Consider the following 25665-nt stretch of genomic DNA (forward strand, 5'->3'; position numbering starts at 1 on the left):
TTTTGTAGCAAGCTAAGTTTTAAGTTTTTGTTCAACATGAAAAACTGCTAACTAAAATGAGGCATACGCGCAAGAAATAGCGAAAAAAGGTCTGTCAGCGCGCATACAGCGTGACGGGTGGTGCCACAGGCGGGCACCCGGCCGGTAGTTAGCAAACATGGCCAGGGCTCGCAAGCTTGGACGTTCCCTGTCTTCCCTATAGGCGGCGTAAAAATCGACGCCCCACATGACCAACCTTGACCAACCTAAAGCGCTGTTTTCGACCATCAAGCCCACCAGACGGCGCAGGCAAAATGTTACTTTTGGTATAGAATACAAAACATTCATTCCGTGACTCAAAGAGCCCACACAGTTCGCTTACAATGTGTTATTTAAAAATACTATTAACAAGTTCCGCATCAAACATCCGTTGAGCAAAAATGTACGCAACTTTTTACGAACAGCCGACTGGTGCACCACCTTGTTTCTGAATTCGCAACCACAAAGCCGCCAATTCAAATTGAAACCGCTGCAACGGCCGACCGTTTCAATGTGCGCGGAGCACCGGTTTCGTGACTGTTATTGCTGTTATGTGCTTTTGCGTCCATCAGTTGTTGAGAGGACTGGCAAAACACGAGAATTGAGTGCTTGTGGAATGACAAATGTGGGAAATTCCGCATCGGAAGGCAGCTGTCGAGGCCAGAATATTCGATTCTTCAAACAGAAGGTGAGTGTTATGCACTCCGCTAGAAAGACGGTGCAAAGGAAACCGTTGTCGCCGTCAATACTTCATTTGTGCCCTTCGTTCGAAATCTTAGCGCAAGTGAACGAGTTGTTATGGCAAAAAAAAAATGTTTTCACGAAAGCGACGTACAATTGCAGCGATCGAAATGAAATGATGTCCTGGCCTCTGTAAACTTGCGGATGTCAATAAACGATTTGTTCTCACTTGCTGCTCACTGTGGTCTGTGCCAGTCGAGGCCATCTGGTCACCTGGCGTAACATCACTTCACTAGCGCGGCGCAAGTAAACACGCGACCAGCGTGCCAGCCAGGAGCCAGCAGGAGCAGCCACGGCCGGACTCGACGCCCCTTTCGCGCGCGGGAGGAGGAGAGTCGAGTCCGGCCGTGGAGCAGCGAGCCGGCGGCCGCCGTGCGAGGGCAGCCATGTTATTAAGGAGCTCAAGCGGCCTGTGCAAAAAGCATCCGCCATGTTTACAAAGCCGTGTTTACAGCGCCATCAAGCGGGCGTACTGGGTAGTTCACGACGCCGCCACTACGCTTTTTCTGGCACTACAGGCAAAGCTAGACCTTTGCTTCTCTAAAATCCTCCCTGTTCTGTGACATGGCTGTCAACCTCGCTAAGCACAAAGATGAACTGCTCAGTGCGTGGAAAGAAGTGGTGGACGATAAAGTCGGAACAAACTGGTAATTGCCTGCGTTCAAATTGTACACGCTTATAAACAGTACGGAATGGCGCTCCGTGCGTGTGCTTATGCGACTTGCGGGGAACGACGATCGAGTCAGGAAATGCCATCTGCTCCTTCCGCTGCTTTGGAGGTCCTTAGCTGTGATTTGAGGGGCCCAAGCTCGGGGCTGAGCGTTGTATGTGAAGTAAGATGTTGAATTTATGGTTCACGCAACTCTTTCTTCCTGCTGCCAGTGTTTACTTCCCAGATGGGACATTCCGGTACATACGTAGGTGTATGAACGCCCCGGGAAGGAACTAAGTGTTTGTTTTCGCAGGGCCCTTTTCGGCTACGACAAGCAGTCGTACGACCTGTGCGTGGTGGGCAAAGGAGGTGAGTGGCGGCCGTCTCGGGGAAGCCTTTGGGCTCGCCGTGCCTGACGCTCCTCTTGCTCGCTGCAGCCGGCGGCCTCGAGGAGCTGACCGAGGAGTTAAATTGCGGAAAGATCATGTACGCGTTCTGCAAAGTTCGAGATCCCAGCACGAGCATATCCAAGTTCATCCTCATCAACTGGGTACGTGATAAAATAAATTTGTAGCGGCCGTTGTGTTGGAAGAGTGAAAACTTGCTCGTGCGGCGTTTCGCGTTAGTGTCGTTTGCATTTAGAGTTCGCTGTGTCTAAAGTTACGTCGGACGTACGCCGACCCCGTTAATCTTACGGTACCTCGGACTAAAGTCCATTCTCTGATGAAGGGACTTTACGTCGAACGTACCCGATACGCAGTTGCTTAAGAAAGGTACGGCTGACCTAGCCGGTGGCTGACAGTACAGGCCCGTCGGACGCACCTGCAGGTACAGTCTGAGGTTGTGCTATGTGGTTCCCTCTGGAAACGGAAATCCGGTGCCACGGAGGAAAAGCCTCCCTTGTGATGTCATGCGATTTACACCGGACGAGATTACCATGCTGCAGAGGTTCCCAGTGTAGTTTACCACCGGGACATTGGTCGCACGACTGGTCGTCTTGTTGGGCATTTGTTAAGGATACTGGTACTACTCCTGCCTGGGTTCGTGGCGCCGAGGCACTGTCTCTAGCTTGTGAACGGCAGTCCTAGGTTCAAATCCCCTCGTTTTTTTTTTTTTGTCTTTTTTTTAGTGCTTTTTTAAATTATTTTTAGAGGATGGACTGCAATGGTATGTATTACGCTGCTTTCATTACATGAAGCACTGCAACAATCACTCTATTTTTGGAGGCTGATGTGCAATGGTACTGTGGTCCACACAGCCTGAACAAATCACAGTTTAAATTCGGGAATTCAGCCAGCCATTCAGCTAGGGAGTATATATTAGGACAGGCACATCATAAACTCTCCTTTTTTCACATCATGAGGGGGGGAAAACTTACGAGAGCGGCTGCTGGCACCTCGGAAGGTTCGTCTTCTAAGAATGATAGAAAAATGCACACGAATGTTGGTTGTCTTCAAAAGAAAAAAAAATGGGGGTGGGGATTCGAACCTAGGACTGCTGTTCACAAGCTCGAGGTGGTACCTTGACGCCACAATTTTTTTTTTTTCCACATGGTTTTTTTTTTTTTCTACATGTACTACATGTCAATGTGGGATATGATATTTACAACACATATTTACAACTATGTACACATACAAATGAAAACAAAACTAAACACAATGAACAAATATGTACACTTGGTTTAAAATTGGGGCAACAGTGAGCAGCTAATAAGGAGGGGACACCAATCGGGGCGAGAATCGTTTTGGTCGTAGACGTCTTTAAGATTAATGATCATTTGGCAGAAGTGTGATCTGGAAGAAACCGTAGGCTCAGTGTGCCTATCCAGCATTCCCGTTTTCCACAAACTATGCAGAGCGATTAGGAAAAAACAATTATATGGCACGTCGCCGTCTGCGGGTGATACGAGATACCGTATACCATGTGGAGTCAATTCAATGTCCTTCTTAAGAGTTCTTTGAAGGTATCCCAAAATAGTATGGCATCCTTATATTTTATGAAGCAGTGCCCAATAGTTTCTGGTACATCGCACAGGCCACAGTTCACAGAGGACACAAAAATGTTTCAGTTGTGCAGCCACGTCTTAGCAGGCAAAGTTTCACTGTGCAGTTTGAAGAAGAACGTTTTTGTTGAGGGAGAAAGCGGCATTGTATGGACACGTAACAGCACATCTTGTCCAGACAAGTTAGAATGAACAGTTCTATACAGTGGTGCTGGGAAAAGCATGGAAATTAGTTCCTTGTAGAGATTAACATGATATACAGTGAACACATATACTGGGGGGGGAAAAAACAACAAAAACCGTATTGAAGTGTACGCTTCATACATAAACCCCCAACAACAAGGTCTAGTCGAGAATGATGATGAGACAACAAGATTAGGCAAAACCTCGGCGAGGTTAACTTGCAAAAAAGCGCGAATAATAGGGTAGGTGGAGTCCCAAACAACGAAGAACTGTAGAACTATTTGCCGTGCAAAGAGATGGGTTAAGCCCAGCCCGCCAGCACAGACCGGTCTGAAAAGGTTGTCATGCCTCATTGGCTCAATGGTAGACGAGCACAGAAGTGTTGCGAAAACCCGATAGAACTGCTGTATGTGACTCCGTGCACAACGAAGAATTTGTGTTAAGGCCAATTTTGATGCCAAGGACATGTTACATGCCTGGGACCTTCCAGAAATCTACAGGTTATGCGGAACGAAAGCCTGCCACGAACCTTGGCAGGAGTAGTACCCTTAACAGATGCCCAACAAGACGACCAGTCGTGCGACCAATGTCCCGGTGGTAAACTTACTACATTGGGCACCCCTGCAGCATGGTAATCTCGTTCGGTGTAAATCACATGACATCACAAGGGAGGCTTTTCGTCCGTGGCACAGGATTTGCGTTTAAAGAGGGAGCCACATAGCACAAACTCAGAATATACCTGCGGGTGCATCCGACGGGCCTGTACTGTCAGCCACCGGCTAGGTCAGCTGTACCTTTCTTTAGCAACTGGGTATTGGATACGTCCGACATAAAGTCTCTTCATTGGAGAAGGGACTTTTGTCTGACATGCCGTAAGATTAACGGGGTCGGCGTACGTCCTACGTAACTTTAGACACAGTGTTTAGGGTTTGGGACATGATGCATTGAAAATTGATTTGAATGATTCTTATTGGAAGGCAGTAATGAATGGAGCGCTTCTATGTCGTGATTGTACACAAAGGATGTAAACAGCATTGAGGAACCTTCCGACATTCATCCTTGCAGACTGCCAACCCGAACAGGAAAGACCTTATGTCAGGCCCCTCGCCTCACAGACATAGGTAGAGATGACCTGAATGTGACAGACGAGAAGGGAACTGAGTTCTGAAAAGCTATAAGTGCTGTCATTGTTTCCTATGTTTGTTTTGCCTGCCTCAAGAATGCCAGTACTTGCTCAAGGCCCGAAAAATTGTTGACCCTATCACAGCTGCTCAGTCACATTGATGCTGACAGTTTGTACCTCCTGAAGGTTCTGAATACTACATCGAAGCCTGCATTGCATTGCGAGATTTCAAAACTTCCAGCATAGTCTTTGAAGTGCTATTGTTATGCTAAATAAAAAGGTACCTTTCACTTCCTATGATGTCGCATGCAGAGAAGGTTTAATTGAGCAAACAAGAATAAACTGCACAAACTGCAATTCTGAGCTATGCGTTTAGAAAATAAAGGCTATATGTGTATTGGCCATTTGTACACAAATCTGTGGTGGTCTTAACGGTAAATCGGAAATACAAAGGTGAAATTCTTGAGCCCCTGATCCGTTATTTAGATGGCAGCCAACTGGTGCACATTCATGCCTCTGATTGGTTGGTAGCGAAATTCATGACTGGCAAATAGTTTTTCTAAGTCCTGGTGAGTTTTGGCACTCATGGTGTCCACTATGGCATCGCTGGCAACAGGCATTGCGCAGAGACATTAGTATATTGCTCTTAGCTCACTTTCCCAACAATGCACAAGGTTTGAAAAAATTGTAAAAAAATCTGGTAAAAAATTGTAAAAAAATTATAAAAAAATGGTACTAACAAGATGGCACTGAAAATATAGCAGGTTAAAATAAAATAGTGAGAAAAAGCTGATCCATGGGTCACCCTATTTGTATGCTGAGCATTTTAACTCGCGCACCTGATTGAAATCGACAGTTTTGCACCAATGTTCACCAAGAACCTGCATCTTCATTTCATTCCGTCCTTGCAGCAAGGTGAAGGGGCCCCATTAGTAAAGAAAGGCTGTTGTGCAAATCACTTCATGGACATTAGCAACTTTTTCCGGGTATGTATCACTTCTTGCCATTTCGATAGTAGTTGATAAAGCAGTTGTCCGTTTGTTGATTTTGTGGCCTGTTCAAGGAGAAATTGGGAGCAAATTCATTCAGGATGTTATTTTCTTGGGCCACATTTCAGCCTAAAAAAAAAGTACCCAACCTTTTGTTAAATATGTTTCAAAAGGCGGCAGCTAGTGTGCATGAGTTGAGAATGCCCCAATGTAACTGTCATTGCAGTACCTTTGGTTGCTAGTGCTTAAAAAGGCATCAGTGGTTACATGTGTGTTAAATCCGAAAATGGGGGAAGCGAGAAGGTGTTCTGTCGCTGGTTGGCAGTGAGGTGTAACGTGATGCGGATTGTGCATCGAAGCTTAACTAGCATGTTGCGGCCACCCGTACCATGTGGTGAGCATGTTTTCACCGTGCCATATTGGCAACGCCCTTCTTCCAGGGTGCCCACATAACAATCACAGCCAGAAATGAAGACGACGTGGACCCAGCGCTCATCCTGGATAAGCTGTCCAAGTGCACCGTGTCCTCGTTCAGCCTGCGGGAGCGCTCGGACCCAACCGAGAGCTCCAGGCCCATTGTAAGCGCTCACGACGCGTTTTGACTCGGCAGAGCACCCAGTGTGACACACTGTCGTCGTTCTTTGCCCAGGGGAGCGTCTACAAGCGCATACAACCTGCCAGGGAGATTTCCTCCACAGAGAGGGAAAGGTTCTGGATGAAAGAGCAGGTGTGTGGCATTTTTTTTTTCTTCTTCTTCTTCTGATGGAGGCGAAAAGCAAAAACGCCCGTGTGTACGAGATTTCGGCGCACGTTAAAGATCTCCAGGTGGTCAAAATTAATCCACAGCCCTCCACTACGGCGCGCCTCATCGCCTGTGTTGCGTCGGCGCGTTAAACCCTACAATCAATCAGGTGTGTGGCATTTTAGGGCGCTTCTCTTAAGCGCTGCTTTTGCATCGCCATCGGCTGAGTGAACCAAGAGGACACCGCGAATGGACGAGATAGAGCGCGGGCAGGAAGTGGCAGAGGAAAGTGGCAAAAGTGTGAGGGGGAAGGAGGGCAGTATGCTGAGACCGCGGGAGACGTGCTCGGCGGCAGCCCGCTCCTGTGGTTTTGCCTCGTCTTCGGTCTCGTTGTAACCGAGCGAACAAAGCGTAGACCAGATGGAGTAGACCAGGGTAGACGAGATGGAGTGAGCAGGAAAGTATGGTGAAAACGTGAGGGGGGCGGTATGCCGAGAGCGAGACGTGCTCGGCCGTGGTGACACACTGCGAGATAACACCAGAATAGCACGTGTTGTTGTGCGTTCACTAATGACTTGGTTACTTCCTGAAACGCAGCTATGCGCCGTCACTAAGAAGACTGCAGCTTGCACTGTGTTCAAATTTCACGTTAGAGAGTGTCATAATTGCCCGCCTATCTTTTATTTCTTCTCCAACTTTGCCATAGTAGAGGCTGCTTCCCGCACATTTATATTGTGCCTATTTTGATTGTTTTGCAGTGTGTTAGCTAGAAGCTTATCAAAGATTGTTGACGGGCATGAAGTGTGCACTGTGGGAAACCTAGATTTACTTTTTCCTAATTTAAGACTTGTATTGTAGTCGTGGAATTGCTCCCCTTCAAATGGACACCAAAGGCTTGAGTAATTGCATTCTGGTAGATTGCCATGCCACTCTGTTGCTTGTTGAGCTAGAAAATAAGAGTATTTCAAGTCTGGCTTCTTTAGTTACTTTTTGCACCACAGTGGTCCTCCCTTAAAGTAAGCCCCTAGGGCATTCACCATTGTTTCCCTGTCCATCCTTTTCCTCGCAGCACAAGCCAGAAAGGCAAATCTCTGGCTTGCGCAGCAGACGCAATTAATATGTGCATGTGCACACCTTAAAATGCATATACACACATCTGTTGCTAGCAGCAGAAATTGGCAGCGTGGCCCCTGGTCTGCGCTAAGTGTGCTGAGCTGGCAACAGCCCACCCAGCAGAACCGCTGTGTTGGGTGGTGCTTTCAGAGTGCAACATGGCTGTTCCCTGTGCATGTGCGCATTCATGTATTGCAGGAAACAGAGCCTGCAGTGTGTATGTGGTGCAGTGTTTGCTGTTCCTTCTCCTTTGAAATGTTGGCCAAGCAGTGGGAACTATGACACATGGTGGAGTAGCTGCTGGATTGGCTACTGCGTGTCTAATCTGTGAAGATATGATTGTGCCCTTGCAGACAATGCAAAAAACACGTCTGGAAATATTCATTGAGCCGTTGACTTAGAAGTAGGTGCAGAAGCTGAATTATGAGTAACACAAAGCAGCCCACCACACTGATGCTCAAAGGCTATTTTCTGTTTGGGTTGTATGGTTTATCACTGTTGGTGTTCTGTGGTGCAGGGGTGAGACAGCTGCGCATATTGCGCAGTTTTGATACAAATTTGTTTTCCTGCGCCAGGCTGCTCCAAGAGCTTGAAAATTTCGAAAATTGCGCCGAACTGCTCCAAAACGGTCTCAGAGCCAAGGATTTTCAACGCTCCCGTCAGTTTCAGCGGGGAAAAAGGCTTACTGGCAGCATACTTTTGCAGCATCTCCAGGCATTCTCCAGGGTGATGCTGTTTGTAAAAGTCTAATTGATTGATCATTCAATAAAAAACGGCATAAAATTGTCCCCGAGATAGTTTTTTTGAAAGTCTCTAAATGTCGGGTTGCACATGTTATATTCTGCGAGTTTTTAAACTTTTTCCATCGAAAACCATTGCAAAGTCCTGTAGAAAAAATACTTCTGTGTGCTGAGGCGGCAAAGTGCTTCTGCAAGGTGATGAAGAAAGGGCAGTTTTAGGAGCGCCGTATCTCGGGGACGACTGTACTTGGCGCCACCATCTTGGTGTGGTGAAGATTGGAAAACATGGCCGTCGGGGTGAAGCAGTTGCTCGTGGTTTAGGCAGAGTGCTCTTCGTCAACTTCTGCTGTGGTTTTGGTTATGGGGGTGGCTGGTTTTACATTTAGTCATTTGATCTGTTGCGGGACTCAAAAGACGGGAGTTCATCAAAAACAACGTAGCGCGGCGGATTCGCCGTGTTTTGCAGGGTTCGCACAGGTCCTTGAAAACCTTGAAAACCCTTGAATTTAGAAGTGTCAATTTCAAGGCCTGGAAAGTCCTGGAATTTTTAAATGGTCCTTGAATACCCTCTATTTTTCCGGAGAAAATCAATGGCCCTGCCTTTTCACAAGAATTTAAAGTGTTTTTCATGGATTTTAGGTGTTAACAAATGTAAAGAAACATTGTAACAATCAAGTTTCAGTGTATTGCGTGAAATTACAAGTTTGGTGGATTTTCATTATTACAAGGCAACATTGGGAGCAGGCACTTGTCAATCCAATCCATATCATGATACAATCCAGTGAAAGCCAGCTTCTGTTCTCTATCTTGCATCTTCCATCTAGTGTGTGCCTCATACGCTCCATCTACGTTTGCTTTTACGTGCAAATGGTAGACGTGCACATAGTTCATCCTGCCTTGAAGCAACACTTGCTCCAGCTGATGCTCTTGCTGACAAAACAGGAGATGCAGGCAACATGAACTAAGTTTTGAAATCAAACAGCCTCAGAAAAACACAAAGAAAAAAGAAAAACCTGTAAATACCAGCCATGAAATAAAAAAAATAAAGCTGGGGGAGCATTCACAAACCCGTTAGTGCCTACCTAAATGTGCACTGTTGTGCTTAGGAATTGGGCAATAACGGATTTTCGCATTGTGTTGAAAAAGTTCTAAATAATCCCGGATAAAACATTAGATGGGGGACTTGGAAATGTGTTTTCTGGTCCTTGAAAGTCCTTGAAAACCCTTGAATTTTTGCTTTTGAAGCCTGTACGAACCCTGGTTTTGGCCTTGAGTGTGAGGCGCGGTGCGCGTGCTTGAAGGGAAATTTTGGACTCATTGTAGTGTTATAAAACGCGGAGTTATTGCTGCCTTTGACAGCGAGCTTGCGAGCGGTGGGAATGGGACGATCGACACTGCAGAAGTGGCGGCGCAGGCTACATCACCGGAAAATGACATGTCCGATAGCAGGACGGGCTTATTGCACGCTAGTAGTAATGGTTCATCTATCTGAAGTGAAATTTAATGCCAGAAGGGAGGTGGCTAAACATAGCAAAGTTACTCAAATTACGATCGTAGTGAACGTGCACCTTGGGTATTGAAATGGGAGGGCTGGTGGGGTGCGACGACTGTCACATCGTTTTGCGCAACTTTTGCCGTGGCGAGTCTTCACTTGTGCGTTAAGCCAAGTGTGCAATTACAAAAATAATAATTTTGGCATTCACATGGTAGTAAAAGTGCCTTACGATTGCTTAGTTTTTCAACTCGATATTTTCAACGGACCTCTACTCTATCCATGCATAAGGGCTAAGAATTTAAAAGTGGTTTGTTAAAAGGTAGTGCAGTTCGTACCTTGTGGTACTCTGGTAGAAAAAAAATTAAAAACTTTATTGAAAGGCTGTTTCAGTGTTATGTATGTTCAAAACCGATTAAAAAGTGCACTTTTCCCCCTCGAGTTGCCAAAAATTTGATTTTTTAGGCTTCTAAGGTGACCAAATAAATGTCGTTCTGCTCCAAATCACGGCTCTTCTGCTCCAAAATCAAGATTTTGCTGCTCCAAAAACTGCTCCCAAATCTGATTCAGCTGTCTCACCCCTGGTGGTGGCGTCTTTACATGCAGCTGAAGAAGCAAATGTCTCGGCTGACATTCCGTTAACCCTGGTTATAACGAGACAGGCTATAATGAAGTAATGGCTATAACGAGCAAATCGTCATTCCACTTAAAAGTCCCCATAGAAACCAATGTATTTAAAACCTCTTGCCCGTTGCAGGATATAATGAACAAATTTCGTTCGAAAATAAAATTTTGAGACAATTTAACACCAGTGCGCAAGGCGACAAATGTATTTTTCACAATTCGAAACTCCTGCCATGCACCCTCCCGCAACGCGCGCAAAGCCAGACGGCGCGCCATGCGTCCGCTGCGCCCGCGAAGCCATTGCCACCTTCCCTTCGCTGCGCACGGCACGCAGCCAGTGCACGTGGTGCACATGGCCGCAGCACGTTTGCCTGCAGCTGTTGTCACTCGCCGGTGCATGCCGCAGGAGCCACATTGTTGAAGTTGTGTGCGTGTTTTAGATGCAACGCATCTCTTTAACTCGCCTTGTCCCGCGTTGTCGCAGCGTAGTCCGCATCCCTCCCCCATTCTCCTCGCCGCGGCAGCTGCGCGCTCCGCCGCTCTCACCGCAGCGCCATCTATGCGTCAGCGCGCAGCTTGCGCTTGGTTAAAAATTTACACCATGTTCCCGCGAGGGGAACCATGGGGTAGATGCGACGCATCGGGGGTGAACATGCTGCGTAAATAGGACACACAACAACAGCAATCCACACGCTAACATAACGGAAACGCAACGGCAACCCCCGATGCGTCGCATCTACCCCATGGTTCCCCTCGCGGGAAGATGGTGTAAATTTTTTTAATACTGCGTCAGCCTTATCTTTTAGCATGCTGCGCGCATGATTTGAGCAGCATGAATGCACCAGGTGGGAAGCAAAAGGGAAAGACGCTAGACGTTAAGGCAGCTATGATAAAAGTCACCACATCGGGCACGAAGCTGAGTGAGCTGTTGTTCGCATCAGAAAGATGCATCAACGCCCAATTACAAACTTCTTTTCAGCTAAGCCTGTTTGACATGCAAGTTACGTATTTTGAACTGCAATAAAGTAGGCGCGCTAATGTTCCTTTGTATCTCCGGAATGTGGTTACTTTGTTGTGTACCACCATGCGGTGCTATGCAATTTCGCCTGCTATTTGTTTTGGGTAAGTACAGTGCCCCATATTTGCATAAATGCTTGCTACGGTTATAATGAAATATTTGTTATAATGAGCAAATCGCCGTACCCCTTCAATTTTGTTATGACGAGTTTCAACTGCATTAGTGCGCAGGTGAAACCTTTTGGTGCAAAAAAAAATTAAATTCTTGGAGTATATTCCTTGTCTGATGCAACGACACTAAGTAAGGGATTTTTATTGTCATACTTATTTATTTATTTATTTATTTATTTGTACATACTGCAGGCCCTAACCGGGCCCTTGCAGGAGCGGATACATAGGTAACATGAAACACAAAAACGCTCCACTAAAAGAAAAGAAAAAAAGTATTGATACACATAGGATACTTCGTGATACTATACCATTCGGATACTATGCCGTTTGGATACTATATCCATTAAATTAAAGAAAAGGTGTATTTGTTGCACATTTCAGTGCTTTTGCCTGCCAAGGTATTAAACCGCTGATTTATTGCTTACATTGCCCATTGAGCCATCAACAAATGTAATTTATGATAGCCTAATCAACATGTGGGTTTTAAAAAAAATTAGGACTCTTTCACTTTTGGCATAGGAGTTCGCTTCCTTTACTCAACGAATACCCTAGCTAACCCACCGCGGTGGCCAAGGCGTTGTGCAGTGGAGCACAAGGACGAGAATTTGATTCCCGGCCGCAACAGCTGCTTTTCAGATGGAGGCGAAAAGCATAAATGCCTGTTTCGGCGCACGTTAAAATCCCTAGGTGGTAGAAATTAATCCGGAGCCCTCCACTATGGTGCACCTCACAACCTGTATAGTTTTGGCATGTCGTACCTCATAATCAAATCATCAAAGAATACCCTGGCAAACGTATGAACGGCCTCTGACACATGCAACACATTTTTATTTGATCTCATTTATCATGCCAATGGAAGAGCGCAAAAAGCGGCGCGCAGAAAATGGGCATCAGTGTGACGTCCACCCGTGGCAGGGAAAACTAGATGACTTAGCCAAGATTCTCTGACATTTGGCAGTAATGTGTACGCGTGGCTCGACGAGCGGCCGCCAAGACACTGGCAGCGTTTTACAGGGATCACCGCTCTTGGCGAAAAAAAAAAATTCTACATGCGGGCAAGGAGCTGATACTATTGCCGATAATCTCAATAAAAATCGCCATCTGCGCCTCTGTTGAAAGCAGTCATGACTGCAGTCATTAAAGCCCCAAGATCAGGTTTCAGAGTATCGGCACTCTTTTCTCTCATTGTTGTATGCTGCCTACAGTGGCCATTGGTTGAACCGTGTCACGTGACATCTGTTTACCCCCGGACGACCCATGGGCGCTGACATTTTGGTGCCTCTGTGTTGCCGCGTGCATGCGTTCTTCGTTAACTCATGTTTCAGAGCGCAGTGTGGCTGTATGACACGTTAAGAGTGAGTTTTTAAGCCCCAGGCAGAGTAGCAACGCCATGCTGCTCTGTACCGGGCTTTTTCAACCGGCCGGACGGTGGAAAATGCCTGCTTCGCTTCCCGCTGCGAAAGAACCACTGTGGCCTTGCATAACCTTCAGCCACTAGTAAAGTGTAGCTTATTTAGTGGCTCTAGTGTAACCTAGATCCACTAAACAAGCTACGCTAGCGCAACCAAGCGTGACCCTGTCGCACCGGCGTGCAGGCTCGAAATCTTCTAAAAGTAAACTCAGCTGTAATCCTCAAAAAGTAAACTCAGCTGTCATGGTTGCCAAGCGGCGCCCGGACCAATTCCACCTGTCAACCGCAATAGGGCGCATAAAGCTGGCCACTCTGGCGTCGGGCACCAAAATGGCTGCCGCTGTCCGTCAGTGTCATTACTCTTAAGCGTAGCTTATTTAGTGGCTCTAGCAGTCATCATATTCACTGCAGTGGTAGGCCTAACATCTTGAGGCTGTGCTGCCTTCGCGGCAGGGTGGTGAAAGCATCACCTCCGCTGGCCTCCACAGTGTTTTGACGTCCGCACAAAACTGTGAGGTTTAAGCACGTTTCTCTCGTGTGTGCTGCCCAGGATTGAAGCAGTGGAAACCGAAACTGATGATCACACTTTTCACAAATCACATCACACTTTTTGTTGCCCTGTAAACAGTCCCTGCCCGCTTAATGCTGCTTGCATAGTAGAGTACCATCTATCGGGTACCCTGATGCTCATAGCATTTGGGGCTCTAGAAAAAGTATCTATTCGTGTTGCTTTCATCCGGTAAGAGCTTTTTTTTTCGAACTTTTTTTATGCGTTTTCACATTCGTAGTGTTCATATTATAACTGGTGCCTGGAATGTGAAAATACCACGCTAGCATGCAACCGATACAGAGGGACTCTACGCCCTTGATCCGTTTATAGTGCTTGAGAGAGAAAAAAAGCGCAGATTAAAAGTGCTGTCAATTCTCTTCGACCATTGGCAGGAAGAAGAGAAGAAGCGTGTCGCAGAGGAGAAGCACAAGGCTGAGGCGGCTCGCAGCCGTCTGGCTGAGGAAGTGAAGGAGCGCGAGGTGAGTGCCAGCCGTTGTGGTGCACGAAGGAGGCACACTGCCAGGGGCCCTCGGGAGGGAAGGGTGGCCAGTGCGTCACCGTTTGCTATTTCGGGACCCATGCCAGCTGTGTTGTTTTCTGGGGCAGTGCACTTGTAAAGGCACTTGGCTACCTTTTCAACGGCTAGCACTGCCGATGAGGCCCTCTTGTTGTGGCACAGCCGTCGGGGCCCCCCCGGGGGAACCATGCCCATTCGCTGTATATTCCGGCTGTGTCAGTGGCCCGGATGGGCGTTTCCCCCGGTGGGTGCCTTCAGAGTCGCTGTGTGCATTGAACGTGCTGCTGGGTCTGCGCTGGTGCAGCTCAAGGACGCCCGTGCCAGGGAGGAGTGGTTCAAGGAGCGCTCCCTCTCCATAGACAAGATGCGGGAGGCCGAGAAGAATGCCCAGAACTCCACCCACAACAAAGTGAACAAGAAGCTGTGGGTGAGCACTGTTGTCGCCGCCCCTGCAGCACGTGCAGTGGTCCCAATGGTTACCAGTCATCGCGGTTCAACCACTTGGCCTCCAGCAGGAATATACTATACGGGAGGCGAAACACCCATTGCGGTGGGTGAGCAACTAGATAATGTCACAGTGAAAACTAATTCAGACTACGCAGCTTCGCAGCTACGATGGCAAAGGAGATGATAGCGGCGCCTGGTCGATGAAATGCTAGCGGTCACATTCACTCCATGGCCACACCATGTTTCGGCTGCGCAGAGGAACGCCTATTGCAGCATTCGGGCAGTTTCTTCTATGCTGCTAGATTACCTGCACCAAGTTTTTGTGACATTACCTAGTTATTCCAAGAAGCAAGGTTTCCCCTCGTGTTTTGTATTTACTCCGTGGCCTCTGTTCACCCCAGTGAAGCATATGGTGGAGGCATGGCACCGAATTTTTCGTCGGCAAGACCTAAAAACTGCCATGATGCACTTGACACTAACAGACAGAACAAGAAAAGTGTGGGCAAGATGCGGTATCTCGGCATGCTGCAAGGCACAGCATTGTCTGCCACTAGACTGTTTTAAGCGCTTGTAATTAACTAGGTGCTTTCAGAATAAAACCAGACTCAGGTTTCATGCACCAACGGGTAGCACTGTGAGCTAGCGTCCATTCTGAGCAAGGCCATAGTGTATACGCGGATGCTGTAATCAATGCTGCATGGTGTGCTGCCACTTCCCAGGTCTGCTTCATTCCAGCCCTGCGGTAGTTCCTCTTTGCACCCACTTGAAATGCTTGCTTGACCTGGATTATAAAATGCACTCTATTGAAGGTCCCTTGGTAAATTGAGACCACCTGGGATTCGTTGTGTGCCAGAATCTTATGCATACGGGCACGTGTTTTTGCCTCCGTTAATAGAGCATCCACCACGGTTCGTGTCAAACCCAGGTGCATTCAGAAAGTTTTCTGGCGTGGCGCTACATGCACCTGGCATTTAGACCAGGTTTGGCTGGCAAAATTTCAGTGTGCTCTGAGCATAGGGCTGAGGCATTCAGGAAGGTCATTGATATTGGTGGCTTGAGCTTGTGAGCATCATTATTTTGCGCTTGACAGTAGTGTGCATAGCCAGCCGGTCGACAGGAGCAGTGAATGACTTTGGCTTATTGAGCACCATTGTAGACAGCCACATTCTCTTCTAGTTTACTTGAAAATTCAGAGATGTCAAAGAACATTCTGAGTGTTCTAGTGATTGATGAAATGTAGCAGTAATAGTAGCAACGAGGCTAGCTAGGCCGTGTCATACGTATGAGCGAGCGTAAAACCTCTCACTGCCGTTACCTACTCCTTTTAGCCACCAACTTTGCAGTATGCGTTTCTTTAGCGTGCTGTGCCTAACCTCTGGCCTTTGCTCTCGTGGAGCAGGAGCAGCAGCTGCAGGAGGACATGCACGATGAAGAGGAACGGAAATGTCGCTCACAGAGCCTAAGGAGTCAGCGGAATGAGGTACTTGTGCTGTTTGGGAACAATGCCTGTGTGTGCAGAAAGCAGTTCATTGATTTCTTCCTTTGTGCAAGCTGTTGCTCTTGGTAGGACGCATTACAGAGTGGCCGGTTAACTCTTTCGGGACCGTGCCTGTAGGCCATCGATCACATATGATCGATAGTTTCGCGTGCCTGCAAAATACAAATTTTCGCTCGATGGAACACCTGGCACCATCTAGGAGACAGTTTGAAAACTAAAGTTTTTCTTTTGTGCAGTTTTCTTTTTTATTGCCAGATGGCGACACATTAGATATTTTTTTCTGACGGGTGGTGGTTTCGAATGTAAACAATCATGGTGTCATGTGAGCGCGATAAGAAATCCACGTCCGCTTCGTCTCTCGTATCTTCGGCTTCTATTCTGTATTTTAATGATGAGAGCGGCAGTGAAGAGTCGGAATGCAACTTTACGAGATTGTATTTCAGCTCGAGTGAGAATTCGTGAGGGTCAGCCTGGAACGTCAAGTGGGGCTCAAAGGTGGATGATGGTTTCAGTTTCAGTTGTCTCTGGCATAGGTATGTGCACTTGATATATGTTCTTGTGGTGTATATCGTTCGCTAGGGTGTCAACCACCTATGGTGGTGATCTTTTTCCACCAGCGCAGAAGCGGATCGAGTTTTCGTCGAGATGAGAGCCCAGCGTACACTTTGGCGACGAAGTAACCATGGCACTTGTGCAAAGAAGCTTTCATGATGAAGAATCGAAGCATTGTGTCGCATTTTGTATATCCTGAAATAATTTTTTTTTAATATTTTTATATTTACTCTAACTTTTTCTGTAGTTTTTTATTGAAGTTCTTAATTTCGGATTTTTTCGTAGTGTTCAGTGCAACGTTTAAGGAAAACATGGTATTGTATGTCAAAGAACATATAATTAGCTGCATTTTGGTATATGCTAAAGCAGGATGGTGCTTTTGCTTTATGTAATAAAAAAATTGTACCGAGACCTCTCCTTTTCATCACCGTTTCCGGTGGTCCCGTAAGAGTTAAATGAGCGCTCAGCGTCATGTGAGAATGCACTTAAGGGCATTGCCTTTCTTATGCTGAAGCTTGCAGTGCAGTGCGGAAGAGGTGTGCTGCCACCGGGTGCTTTTTTTTTCCCCCTGAAGGAAGCGCAGGCACTCATTGCCCAGAGGACCATCAACGCCAAGGCCATGTTTGAGCCGAGCACTTACAGCGGCACTTATGCCTCCCAGCCGGCCTCCTCGCAGAATCACACACCAGCACAGCACACCAATCATGAAGGTGCAACATCTAGAGTGAGTGTACCTGTGGTCAGGCCAAAAAACTGTGTTCTGGAGCGGGCAACTGGAGCAACAGCAGCAGCTTCAATGTGTGTAGAGCTTATTCAACTCCAAAAAAAAAGTGGCATTCTCTTTCTCACAGCTTGCAGCTTTAAAGGGACACTAAAGTCTGACACTAAAAGCTATTGCTACTGAAAAATCATACATTTTTTAGTAATGCCTTTTTTTACTGCAGCGGTTGCAGTAGCAAGCTCCTCTTTAGCTTGGAGTTCGCCTCTTCAATAAATCAATATTTCTCTGTCTGTCTTATATGTTTTGTAGCTCTACAGGCTTTAGGAATTGTTACAAAAGCTTGAAAGGGTGTTGATGTCCCCTCCCTTTTTTGGGGGGGGGGGGGGGGTTGGGAAGGGGAGAGTGTCTTTTGCATTAACTCTGTGCTTTAAATGAATGACTTGTGCAGTAGCCATTGCAAAAGATAGTGCAATTTATCATGCTGTAAAATTTTGGTGGTGTATTCAGGCTTCTTTGGGGAGGGGGGTGGGGAGGGGACATGAATCAGTGGGGCTGCATATATTTGGCAGAGGGGAATGCTACAGTTGTCCTGTAGTACTGGTAAGTGTCAAGAGAATTTTCTGAGGACATTCACAATTAACCCTTTCCTGCCCAACAAAAAGATGTTAGAAAAAATGGCCACAAGTAATTAAATTTTTCGTATTTACCTCTTCCCGATGATGCTTCGACAAGTCAAAATGGAAAGTTCAGAGTATTTCACAGAGAAAAAAAACCCACACGTGTGGGCTGGGCTCTATTCGTGTAATCTGCGGGTAGTAAAAATACCTTAAAAACGGCATCAGGTGCAGACAAACTGCATTTTTACGTATTATTTATAAGTTTTATATTGTTTTCAGTAGTACTTACATTATAAATAGGATTTTGTGAAAATAAATAATGAAGTTTTAATTAATATAATTAATATTATTATCCGAAGTAATTACAGAACTAGCTCAAGGTTAAGGTGCAAGAAAGCACTACCAACGAGCCAGCACAAAACCGCGAATAAATGAGACGCCAAGAGAGCAAGCAGAAATTATTTATCGCTAGCGCTGCAGTGCACGAGCCCGGCACCCTGTACTGCCCAGCAAAATTTTCGTGACAACGAAAGCCCAGCCCACACATATGTGTGGGTGCATTTTTCAAGCCTGATGACGGAACGCACACGAAGGGAACGGGTGTATTTTTTAGCCGAGTGTGTTTTTCCAAGTCCTGCAAGTCGTGTTAAGCTTGCTATTCAGAAAATACGAGAATAGCTAGAAGAAATATCAGTTCATCTTAAAGGTGGCTAGCGTGATCGCGCCGGCTGGGGCGCTGTTTTTAATGTGCGATTTCTCGCCCCCTGGTGGCGAAGTGAGTGAACTACCGAAACCAATGAAGGCTTGGAAGCGTTCGCAGCGATTACCCAGGGCTGTGAAACCGAAACCAAAGCACGCGCCACTTAGTAAACGAATTTGTTGACCCACACGTTTGTGTGGGCTGGGCCGTAAAGGATTGAGCTGTTTAATAGGGGCTAGTAACAGATGTGACCAATCTGGCCAATGCAACTTTAAATCAGCCCACGATATAGCCTGGTCACATGGCTTGGAAGCTCAGCAGAACGAACTGGCTGTGGACAGGAGAGGCCCTGCACCTGCTTCCCCCGTGGCAAGCAAGCCGAGTGATGTTTTTGCTCTCACCGCCTGGCCTTTGTTTTTATTTCGCAGGCCGAGGCGTGTGCGAGTCCCGTGCAGAACAATCGGGAGGCAGCTGTGACTTCCCCTCCCTCGGAATTCACTTACACCCGCAACCAGCTTCGGGAGCCATCCAAGCAAGAAGTTGCAAAGCAACAAACCTGCCATGGTAGGGTCCACGGAGATTCGGTTTCGGCTCCTGTGTATGCATGTGTGTGCGTGCACGCACGTGCATGTGTGTGCCGTTATCACCGCAATCCGGTGATAAAAAGGAAATTCACTCATGTACTTCAAAATATGTTCAAAATACGTAACTCTTATTTCAAACGGGCTTTGCTGCGAAAAAATCCGTAATTGGCCATTCATGCATTTTTCTAATTCGACCGATGGCTCGCTCAGCTTCGTGCTTGATGCGATGGCTTTTATCACTTGTGTACCATGAAGCAGTGAGAACGAATTTCGCCTGCTATTTCTTTTGGGTAAGTACAGTGTGCAATACTTGTAGCAAATGCCTGCTAGGGCTAAACGAAGTATTGGTTATAACGAGCAAATTGCAGTGCCCCTTCAGTTTCGTTATAACGATGTTTAACTGTACTTTAATTGGCAAAAACTGAAAGCGCCCTTCCCACCTCCCCCCCCCCCTTTTTTTGTGCGTGTGTGAGTGAGTGATAAGCCCTTGCAGTAAATATTTGCGATACGTAGAAGATAGTTGATTATTGTGTATAAAAAATACTGTACGAAAGGACTTGCCTGTCATAGCGAAGTCCTTTTTTTTGTTTGTTTGTTTTGTGCAGCTAATACAATACATGAAGAAATCAGTGCGCATTTGTTAAGGTAAAGGTGCATTTAGTAAAGGTGCATTAAGGTAAAGGTAAGGTTTGCATTTGGCAAGGTAAAGAAAATGACACAGAACATGTAACAGACTTCTGCATGCAGGTGCATGCAGAAGAAACTCGTATGCGTTTTCTTTGTGTACTTGTGCTTGTTTTGTTTTTGATGTTTCAAATTTGTGATGATACGAATATTTTTTGCTACCCTGAGAGATCTGTATCATTGAGCTTCTACTTTATTTGGACAAAGTAATACTTAAAAGGGTCATGCAAGCAAAATGCTAGTTTGTTTTATTTGAAAGATTTTGTGCTTACTAGTGCCCGCAGCGCTTTTCTGGCAGCAATTGATGCTTTATTCACTGAGAAATTAATCAATTTAAGTTAAAACTTTGATTGTCCCTTCAAATCGTGTGTTTCGTGATGTCTGCCATGACGTCACATGGATGGGTCTTCAAGCTAACTTCCAGTGCGCTGTTCAGTCTTCAGCGAACTGCAGAGCCTTATTTACGGTCAGCCCTCCTAGGTGGCGCCATCATACTGCTCCGCACTACTATTCACCTTTGCTTTGTTTGTGACTGTATTTGCACCTTGCTTGTTTTTGTTATGGCAAATAGTCATCGTTTCGTGAAACATGGTGTATGTTCGACAAACAGGGTTACATAAGACAATGTCACTTGTGCCCATCGGCCAGTGTCGTGTGAAACAACCCTAAATCGCCACACTGCTGTGCAGCTGTAACAAGGATAGTGTGTCCCACAGCAGTACGCACTGGTACTTCTATGTTTTTGTGTACTTTCGTGACTTCCATTGTTTCACCTCACCATTCTTACTGCTATAAAATGAATAAGCAGGGAAAATAGCTCATTCTACAAGCGTATAAGCTCTGCCTAAATTGCGTTTGCTTTTGCCAGCCACAGCCAATCACACGGCTGTGCATATGACGTCATATGTTCTAGTGCGGGAAATAAGCTAGTGAGTTGCATGGTGATTCTTTTTTCTTAAGTACAGTGCAGATTATTTATAGCGTAACCGCTTATAGTGCGGGACTGGATATAATGCAGGTTTTCCTGGCCGCCGGTACGCCTCCCATAGAACTCAGTGTATGAGCATACCGCTTATAAGGTGGTTGCCCGAAGCACCATACTGTTTATAGTGCGGTTTTTTGGCGGGACTGCTGATCGACCGGGGTCGTTTAAGGTTGCGAAAAAGCAAGAAAAAAAAAAGATTCAGCCATCCAACGCAGCCGGCCCTCCCTTCTCTCCTTTTAGACACAGCAAATAAAAGAAATAGGCGCGCTTTAGTTTGTGTGTTCCATCTGCACTGGCGTGATAACCCCAACTGCCCTTACTCTCAAGGCAGTATTCTTTTTCGGGCATCTGGGGATAGCAAGCCGAGCGGCGGCGGCGTAGGTTTCCACTACCTGGACGTTGTGTTGACAAGCAGTCGCCTTCGGCATCGCAAAATAATCTGGCTTGTGCTCTTCTAACGCCGGCATAAACCGGGCCGCTTCCTTCTCTGCGGCATCCTTTCTTGTGGACGCTAAAAAAGCAGATCCCTCAAAACACAAACACGAAGTGTAAGTAAAAGCTGCGCTCTTGGTTTGTGAGACTGTGCACCAGCGTCTGATGTGCAAAAAAAAGAAAAAAAAAAGAATGAATGAAGTCCGAGTTTGTTTTTAAGTGGCATTTGTTTGAGTGATGATAAACAAAGAATAATTGGAAGGTAAGCTGTGGTGTGGTTGGATTCACTCAGTTTTGTTTATAGTGCAGCACCGCTTATATAGTGCGATTTTAACGGTTCCCGTGACATACGTCATAAGCGGTCTACGCTGTATATAGCTTGTTTGCGCGAGCTTTACGTTAAAAGTGGTGTCAGTATGATTCTCATGAGGCAATCTTTCAGATGAACCAAACTTGCGTTTTGTCTGCATGGCCCCTTAAACACTTTAGTGACCGCAGAAAAATGGTTGTTTTTGGGTGTTCCAGGAAATTTTTTTTCTTGCCACAGAAAATGATGGTGCTAAAGTGTAGGTTATGGAATGATAGAGAAGAAGAATGGGGCTTTCCAACAGTAATAATTTCAAACAACAGATGCATTGGAATTTTATCAAAAATTGCGAAAGCAAAAAAAAAGTGAAGAAAAAAAGTGTTGAGCAGAGTGGAACGCTGGCCACTCCGTTCCTTGGGGCAAGCACATCAAAAATATCCATTTCTCTGCTTCTGGAACCTTGCCACATGACCTTGCAAATGCTTCATTTGTTGTGGGCTGCTGCTGCTGCTGCCGCTTTTTTTTCCCCATTGGGACAGGTTATTCAGCTGTGAATCATAACTGCCCCGAAGTGAATTGCTAATGTTGCACCTGCTTCTTGCGTGCAGCTGAGGCCGAGGTTGCTGCACAGGTCGATGAGGTGACTGCTGAACACAGTCCTGGCTTGAGCCAAGCACAGCTGGCAACCGTGGAAAGCACTGGGCCGGGGCTGCGGGCCCGGGCCCTCTATGACTATCAGGCCGGTGAGGAGCCATACACCCTTGCGTGCCTACTGTTTCTTACCGAGATTAGCCAATAAGGCTGGTGACTGGTCGAAATGTCTTCCTGTTGTATTTAATTGTGGTGTAGGTCTTGTAGTGTAAGGGGCTCTAAAGAGATTTTGGTGACATTTTATGACTGCTTTTTGTAAACAAAAAGGTCAGGTGTTCTTTTTGTTTGCTTGTTTAACAAAACTTTTTTCTGACCTTTAGAGTACTTGTACAATGCAAAAGAAACATGGCTATCATGAGCTTTGCCTGGCCAAGAGGCCTAACACGCACAGGAACACGTAGCTTCCAACTCTCCCGATTTGCCCGGGAGACTCCTGAATTGTTAAAGCGAAGTTTTCTATGCCTCACTGATGGCGTATGTCACGTCAAAAAGGCACTGCAGGAACACAAACTTTTTTTTATGACGATAATGATCGTGGGTGAAGTGAAAGAAAAAAACACTTCCCCATGGTAGAAACCGAACCTGAGTCCCCTGCGTTATCGAAACAACATCAATCTGATTGCACCATTATGAAACGCTCGAAGCAGCTTTGGAGAGGAGTGCATGAGCGTGCAAAATGAGATAGTTCCTGCACCCCTTCGTCTAAGGACAACAACAGTTCAATAACAAAGCTTTCTTCGTGCGAAATCAAATGGCGAAGGGTCAAAGTCAAAGCCACTGCGATCATCAAAATTCAAAAATGCGTGCGAGTCAAAGTCAAAACTCAGATGACAACCAAGGAATCTTATGTGAAAGCTTTGCGTTCAACCATCGTCGGTGTTAGACGGAGCTGTGCATGATTTTGACCCATCCTCCTGATTGTACGGGAACGGTTATAAATCTCCCGAAAAAGTGGCCCAACCACGCCGTGGGGAAAAAAAACAAAAACATCTAGCATCGCAATTGCTATCATTAGTGAGGTAGCCAGCTAAAATCATCAGAAGTCGCATCCAAGCCATTTGAGTGTAGCGAGCCATGGAGGCTTTTCCTTCTCTGTGCAGTGAGCATGTAGGCCTTTTTTTTTTTTTTTTCATAGCTCCATTCACAAGATGGTGTTGTCAGAGCCTAAGAAGAAGTATGAGCAGTGTTTATTGCTGTTTTGGCCCGTCCCTGAAAGGCGAGCACTTCAGATTTTGAACGACTTGTGCATGCAACATGAGCATTGCACAGGGGGGAACGCGATATAAAGCTGCATTTGGCAATGACCAAGCACCGGAACTTTGTTTGCACCTCTGAGAAGCAGGGCATTGACAGTGATATGCGTGCTGAGTGTCTCTTCGCCGGAGTCCTCGTGGAGCACAATTTGCCACTGAGCGTGAGCGATCATGTTGGGCCACTTCTGTGCGAGATGTTTCCAAAGAGTGAGGATGCGGAACGCTGCAGCAGATCCAGGGCAAGTGCCACTGTCTGAGAAGTGGCCACAGAGATGCAAGGTGTAATGGTGGAGAGCCCAAAACGACACACTTTCGCCCTTGCAGTTGAAGCCAGCACTGATGCCTCGTCACAGCTCTGCCCTATAGTGGCGACCTATTATGTAGAGGACTACCGGTGGCTTGGGAGCAGGTTATTGTGTATGCCAACTTGACAGTCATGAATTATTTTTTGCTGTATTGACATTGACCAGCAATGCCTTCCTGGCAGCTTGCTTGATCCAGTGCAGTGTTAGGACCGACGCCAACTGTGCGTTATCTTTTCAGCTGACGACACTGAGATCTCCTTTGACCCTGACGACGTCATCACGCATATCGAACAAATTGACGAGGGTTGGTGGCAAGGACTTGGTCCTGATGGCACCTACGGACTGTTTCCAGCCAACTATGTGGAACTCATCGACTGAGGCGTGCTGCGGAACCACCAGTTGCTCGCACCAGAAGTTTATGCACCAGATATATGCATTTACACACTTGCAGCGGGACGCGGCGACGAAAAGTGCTGCACCACATGCTTCCCGACTACCGTGCAGACTTCTGGCCAAAAAGGTGCACAGTTAGGCATGGACCTTCATTGCGATTGCTCATCAGATTTCAGGTTTGGCCAAAGTTGTTGCTCTGGGGGTGCTGTCTCAACCAGTGTTCGACCAGCACTTTTGTAGCAGTAGTAGTGTTTGGCGCTGTGTATAATACTCCACAAAGATTGCGCCCGTTTACCGTTGGAAAAGGGGGGAAAGTTTAGAATGCAACTTTAGGTACCGAGAAACATTGGCCCCGTAGCTCGGCCACTTGTCGTAGAGCCGAGAATTGTCTTGAGCTGTGCTGGCCCTTGTTTACACGTAAGCACATGAATGCACGTTGTATTTAAATGGAAGGACTAATGTGATAACTGTGTTGTGTTAGTTTCTGGGAAGCACCGTATGATCAAACTTGTTTTCTAGGCAAGTCTGGGGCACTCGTGCACTCGTTTGATCTACTGCCATTTTGACGAGGCGCTTCATCTGGTAGTTTTAAGGCAAGTTACAGTGCAGCACTGCCAAGAACTTGCCCCCCCCTTTTTTTTCTGCTATGCCCCTTCTCGCCATCCTCCGCTGTCACTTGCCCTGTTACTAATTATGCATCTCACGGTGCAGGCCAACAAACACTGCATTGTTCTATCATTTCTTACCTAGTGCTTCCTAGTCGTGCGGTCTTGGGCGCACTTCCAAGAGACTGCACTAGAAAGGTGTTGGCACTGCTGTCTGTTTTGTTGTAGGATGCTTTTTTATTATTTTATTCTCCAAGTGTTTGTTTTCGCCAAGGTGCCAGTAGCATTTTAGTCTCGCAAGTCTTAATTTTTCTTTGTGTGTGAAAGGAAAACAGGCTTGTTGCATGTGTTCTACAAAGCTAAGTCATGTTGGTGAAAGCCATGTGCAGAGCACTAGCCACACCTTTTACAGTGATGGCATGTTGAAACTTGAAACCTGGATACAAGCAGGCCTCAGGAGTATATACACCACGGTATGCTGACTGCTGGTTTACCAAAAAGAAAAAAGCTTACCATTTTTTTTCTTCCTGTCCACTACTTATACAGCTTGCACATTGTACTGTCTGTAGTCAAGTTATTACCGATGTTTCTTTTTGTAATAAACAAGTACGCTAAGCTGTTGAAAATGTGTTTTTTCCCCTGGATCTGCTGTGTGCAAGGTACCATGTTTTTGCAATCGTACAAGTATTGCCACTGTGCTTATGTGTACACTGCAAGCTACTTTGTTCAGCATAAAAGCGGCAAACAGGAAGATCAATTAAAAATTAGCCAGATCTAAAACTGCTGTGAGGTTATCACCTGCAGCTAGATCAAGGTTCAACAAAGGATCAGTTATTGTGATAAGTC

At 46.3% G+C, this 25665-nt stretch overlaps 1 protein-coding gene across 2 annotated transcripts; it reads left to right on the plus strand.

Moving 5' to 3' along the window:
• On the plus strand, positions 1-25445 carry Abp1 (Actin binding protein 1). Of its 2 annotated transcripts, XM_077688204.1 has the most exons (14): positions 1-155; positions 1322-1406; positions 1725-1780; positions 1849-1961; positions 5631-5705; positions 6149-6286; positions 6358-6435; positions 13961-14047; positions 14390-14512; positions 15932-16012; positions 17157-17306; positions 19049-19184; positions 22221-22355; positions 24060-25445. In XM_077688204.1, exons 2-14 carry the CDS (start codon positions 1324-1326, stop codon positions 24197-24199), a joined length of 1395 nt encoding a protein of 464 aa, XP_077544330.1. In that variant the 5' UTR covers positions 1-155; positions 1322-1323; the 3' UTR covers positions 24200-25445. The 2 variants fall into 2 exon arrangements, with proteins under 2 accessions (XP_077544330.1, XP_077544331.1); XM_077688205.1 differs by lacking the exons at positions 1-155; positions 1322-1406 and adding an exon at positions 1478-1668.
• Positions 25446-25665: the final 220 nt, after the last annotated feature.

Source organism: Haemaphysalis longicornis, unplaced genomic scaffold (assembly GCF_048455015.1).
Source record: "Haemaphysalis longicornis isolate Haplotype H1 unplaced genomic scaffold, Haemaphysalis longicornis Haplotype H1 scaffold_1, whole genome shotgun sequence".
In the NCBI taxonomy this organism is placed as follows: domain Eukaryota; kingdom Metazoa; phylum Arthropoda; class Arachnida; order Ixodida; family Ixodidae; genus Haemaphysalis; species Haemaphysalis longicornis.

What these genes read in the sequence shown, in the direction of transcription:
- Abp1 (XM_077688204.1), top strand. Translation starts at nt 1,324, where the DNA reads ATGGCTGTCAACCTCGCTAAGCACAAAGATGAACTGCTCAGTGCGTGG. An exon ending in GTGCGTGGTGGGCAAAGGAG is followed by an intron (nt 1,781 to 1,848) that starts GTGAGTGGCGGC and finishes TGCTCGCTGCAG; the next exon opens with CCGGCGGCCTCGAGGAGCTG. An exon ending in TAAGGAGTCAGCGGAATGAG is followed by an intron (nt 16,013 to 17,156) that starts GTACTTGTGCTG and finishes TTCCCCCTGAAG; the next exon opens with GAAGCGCAGGCACTCATTGC.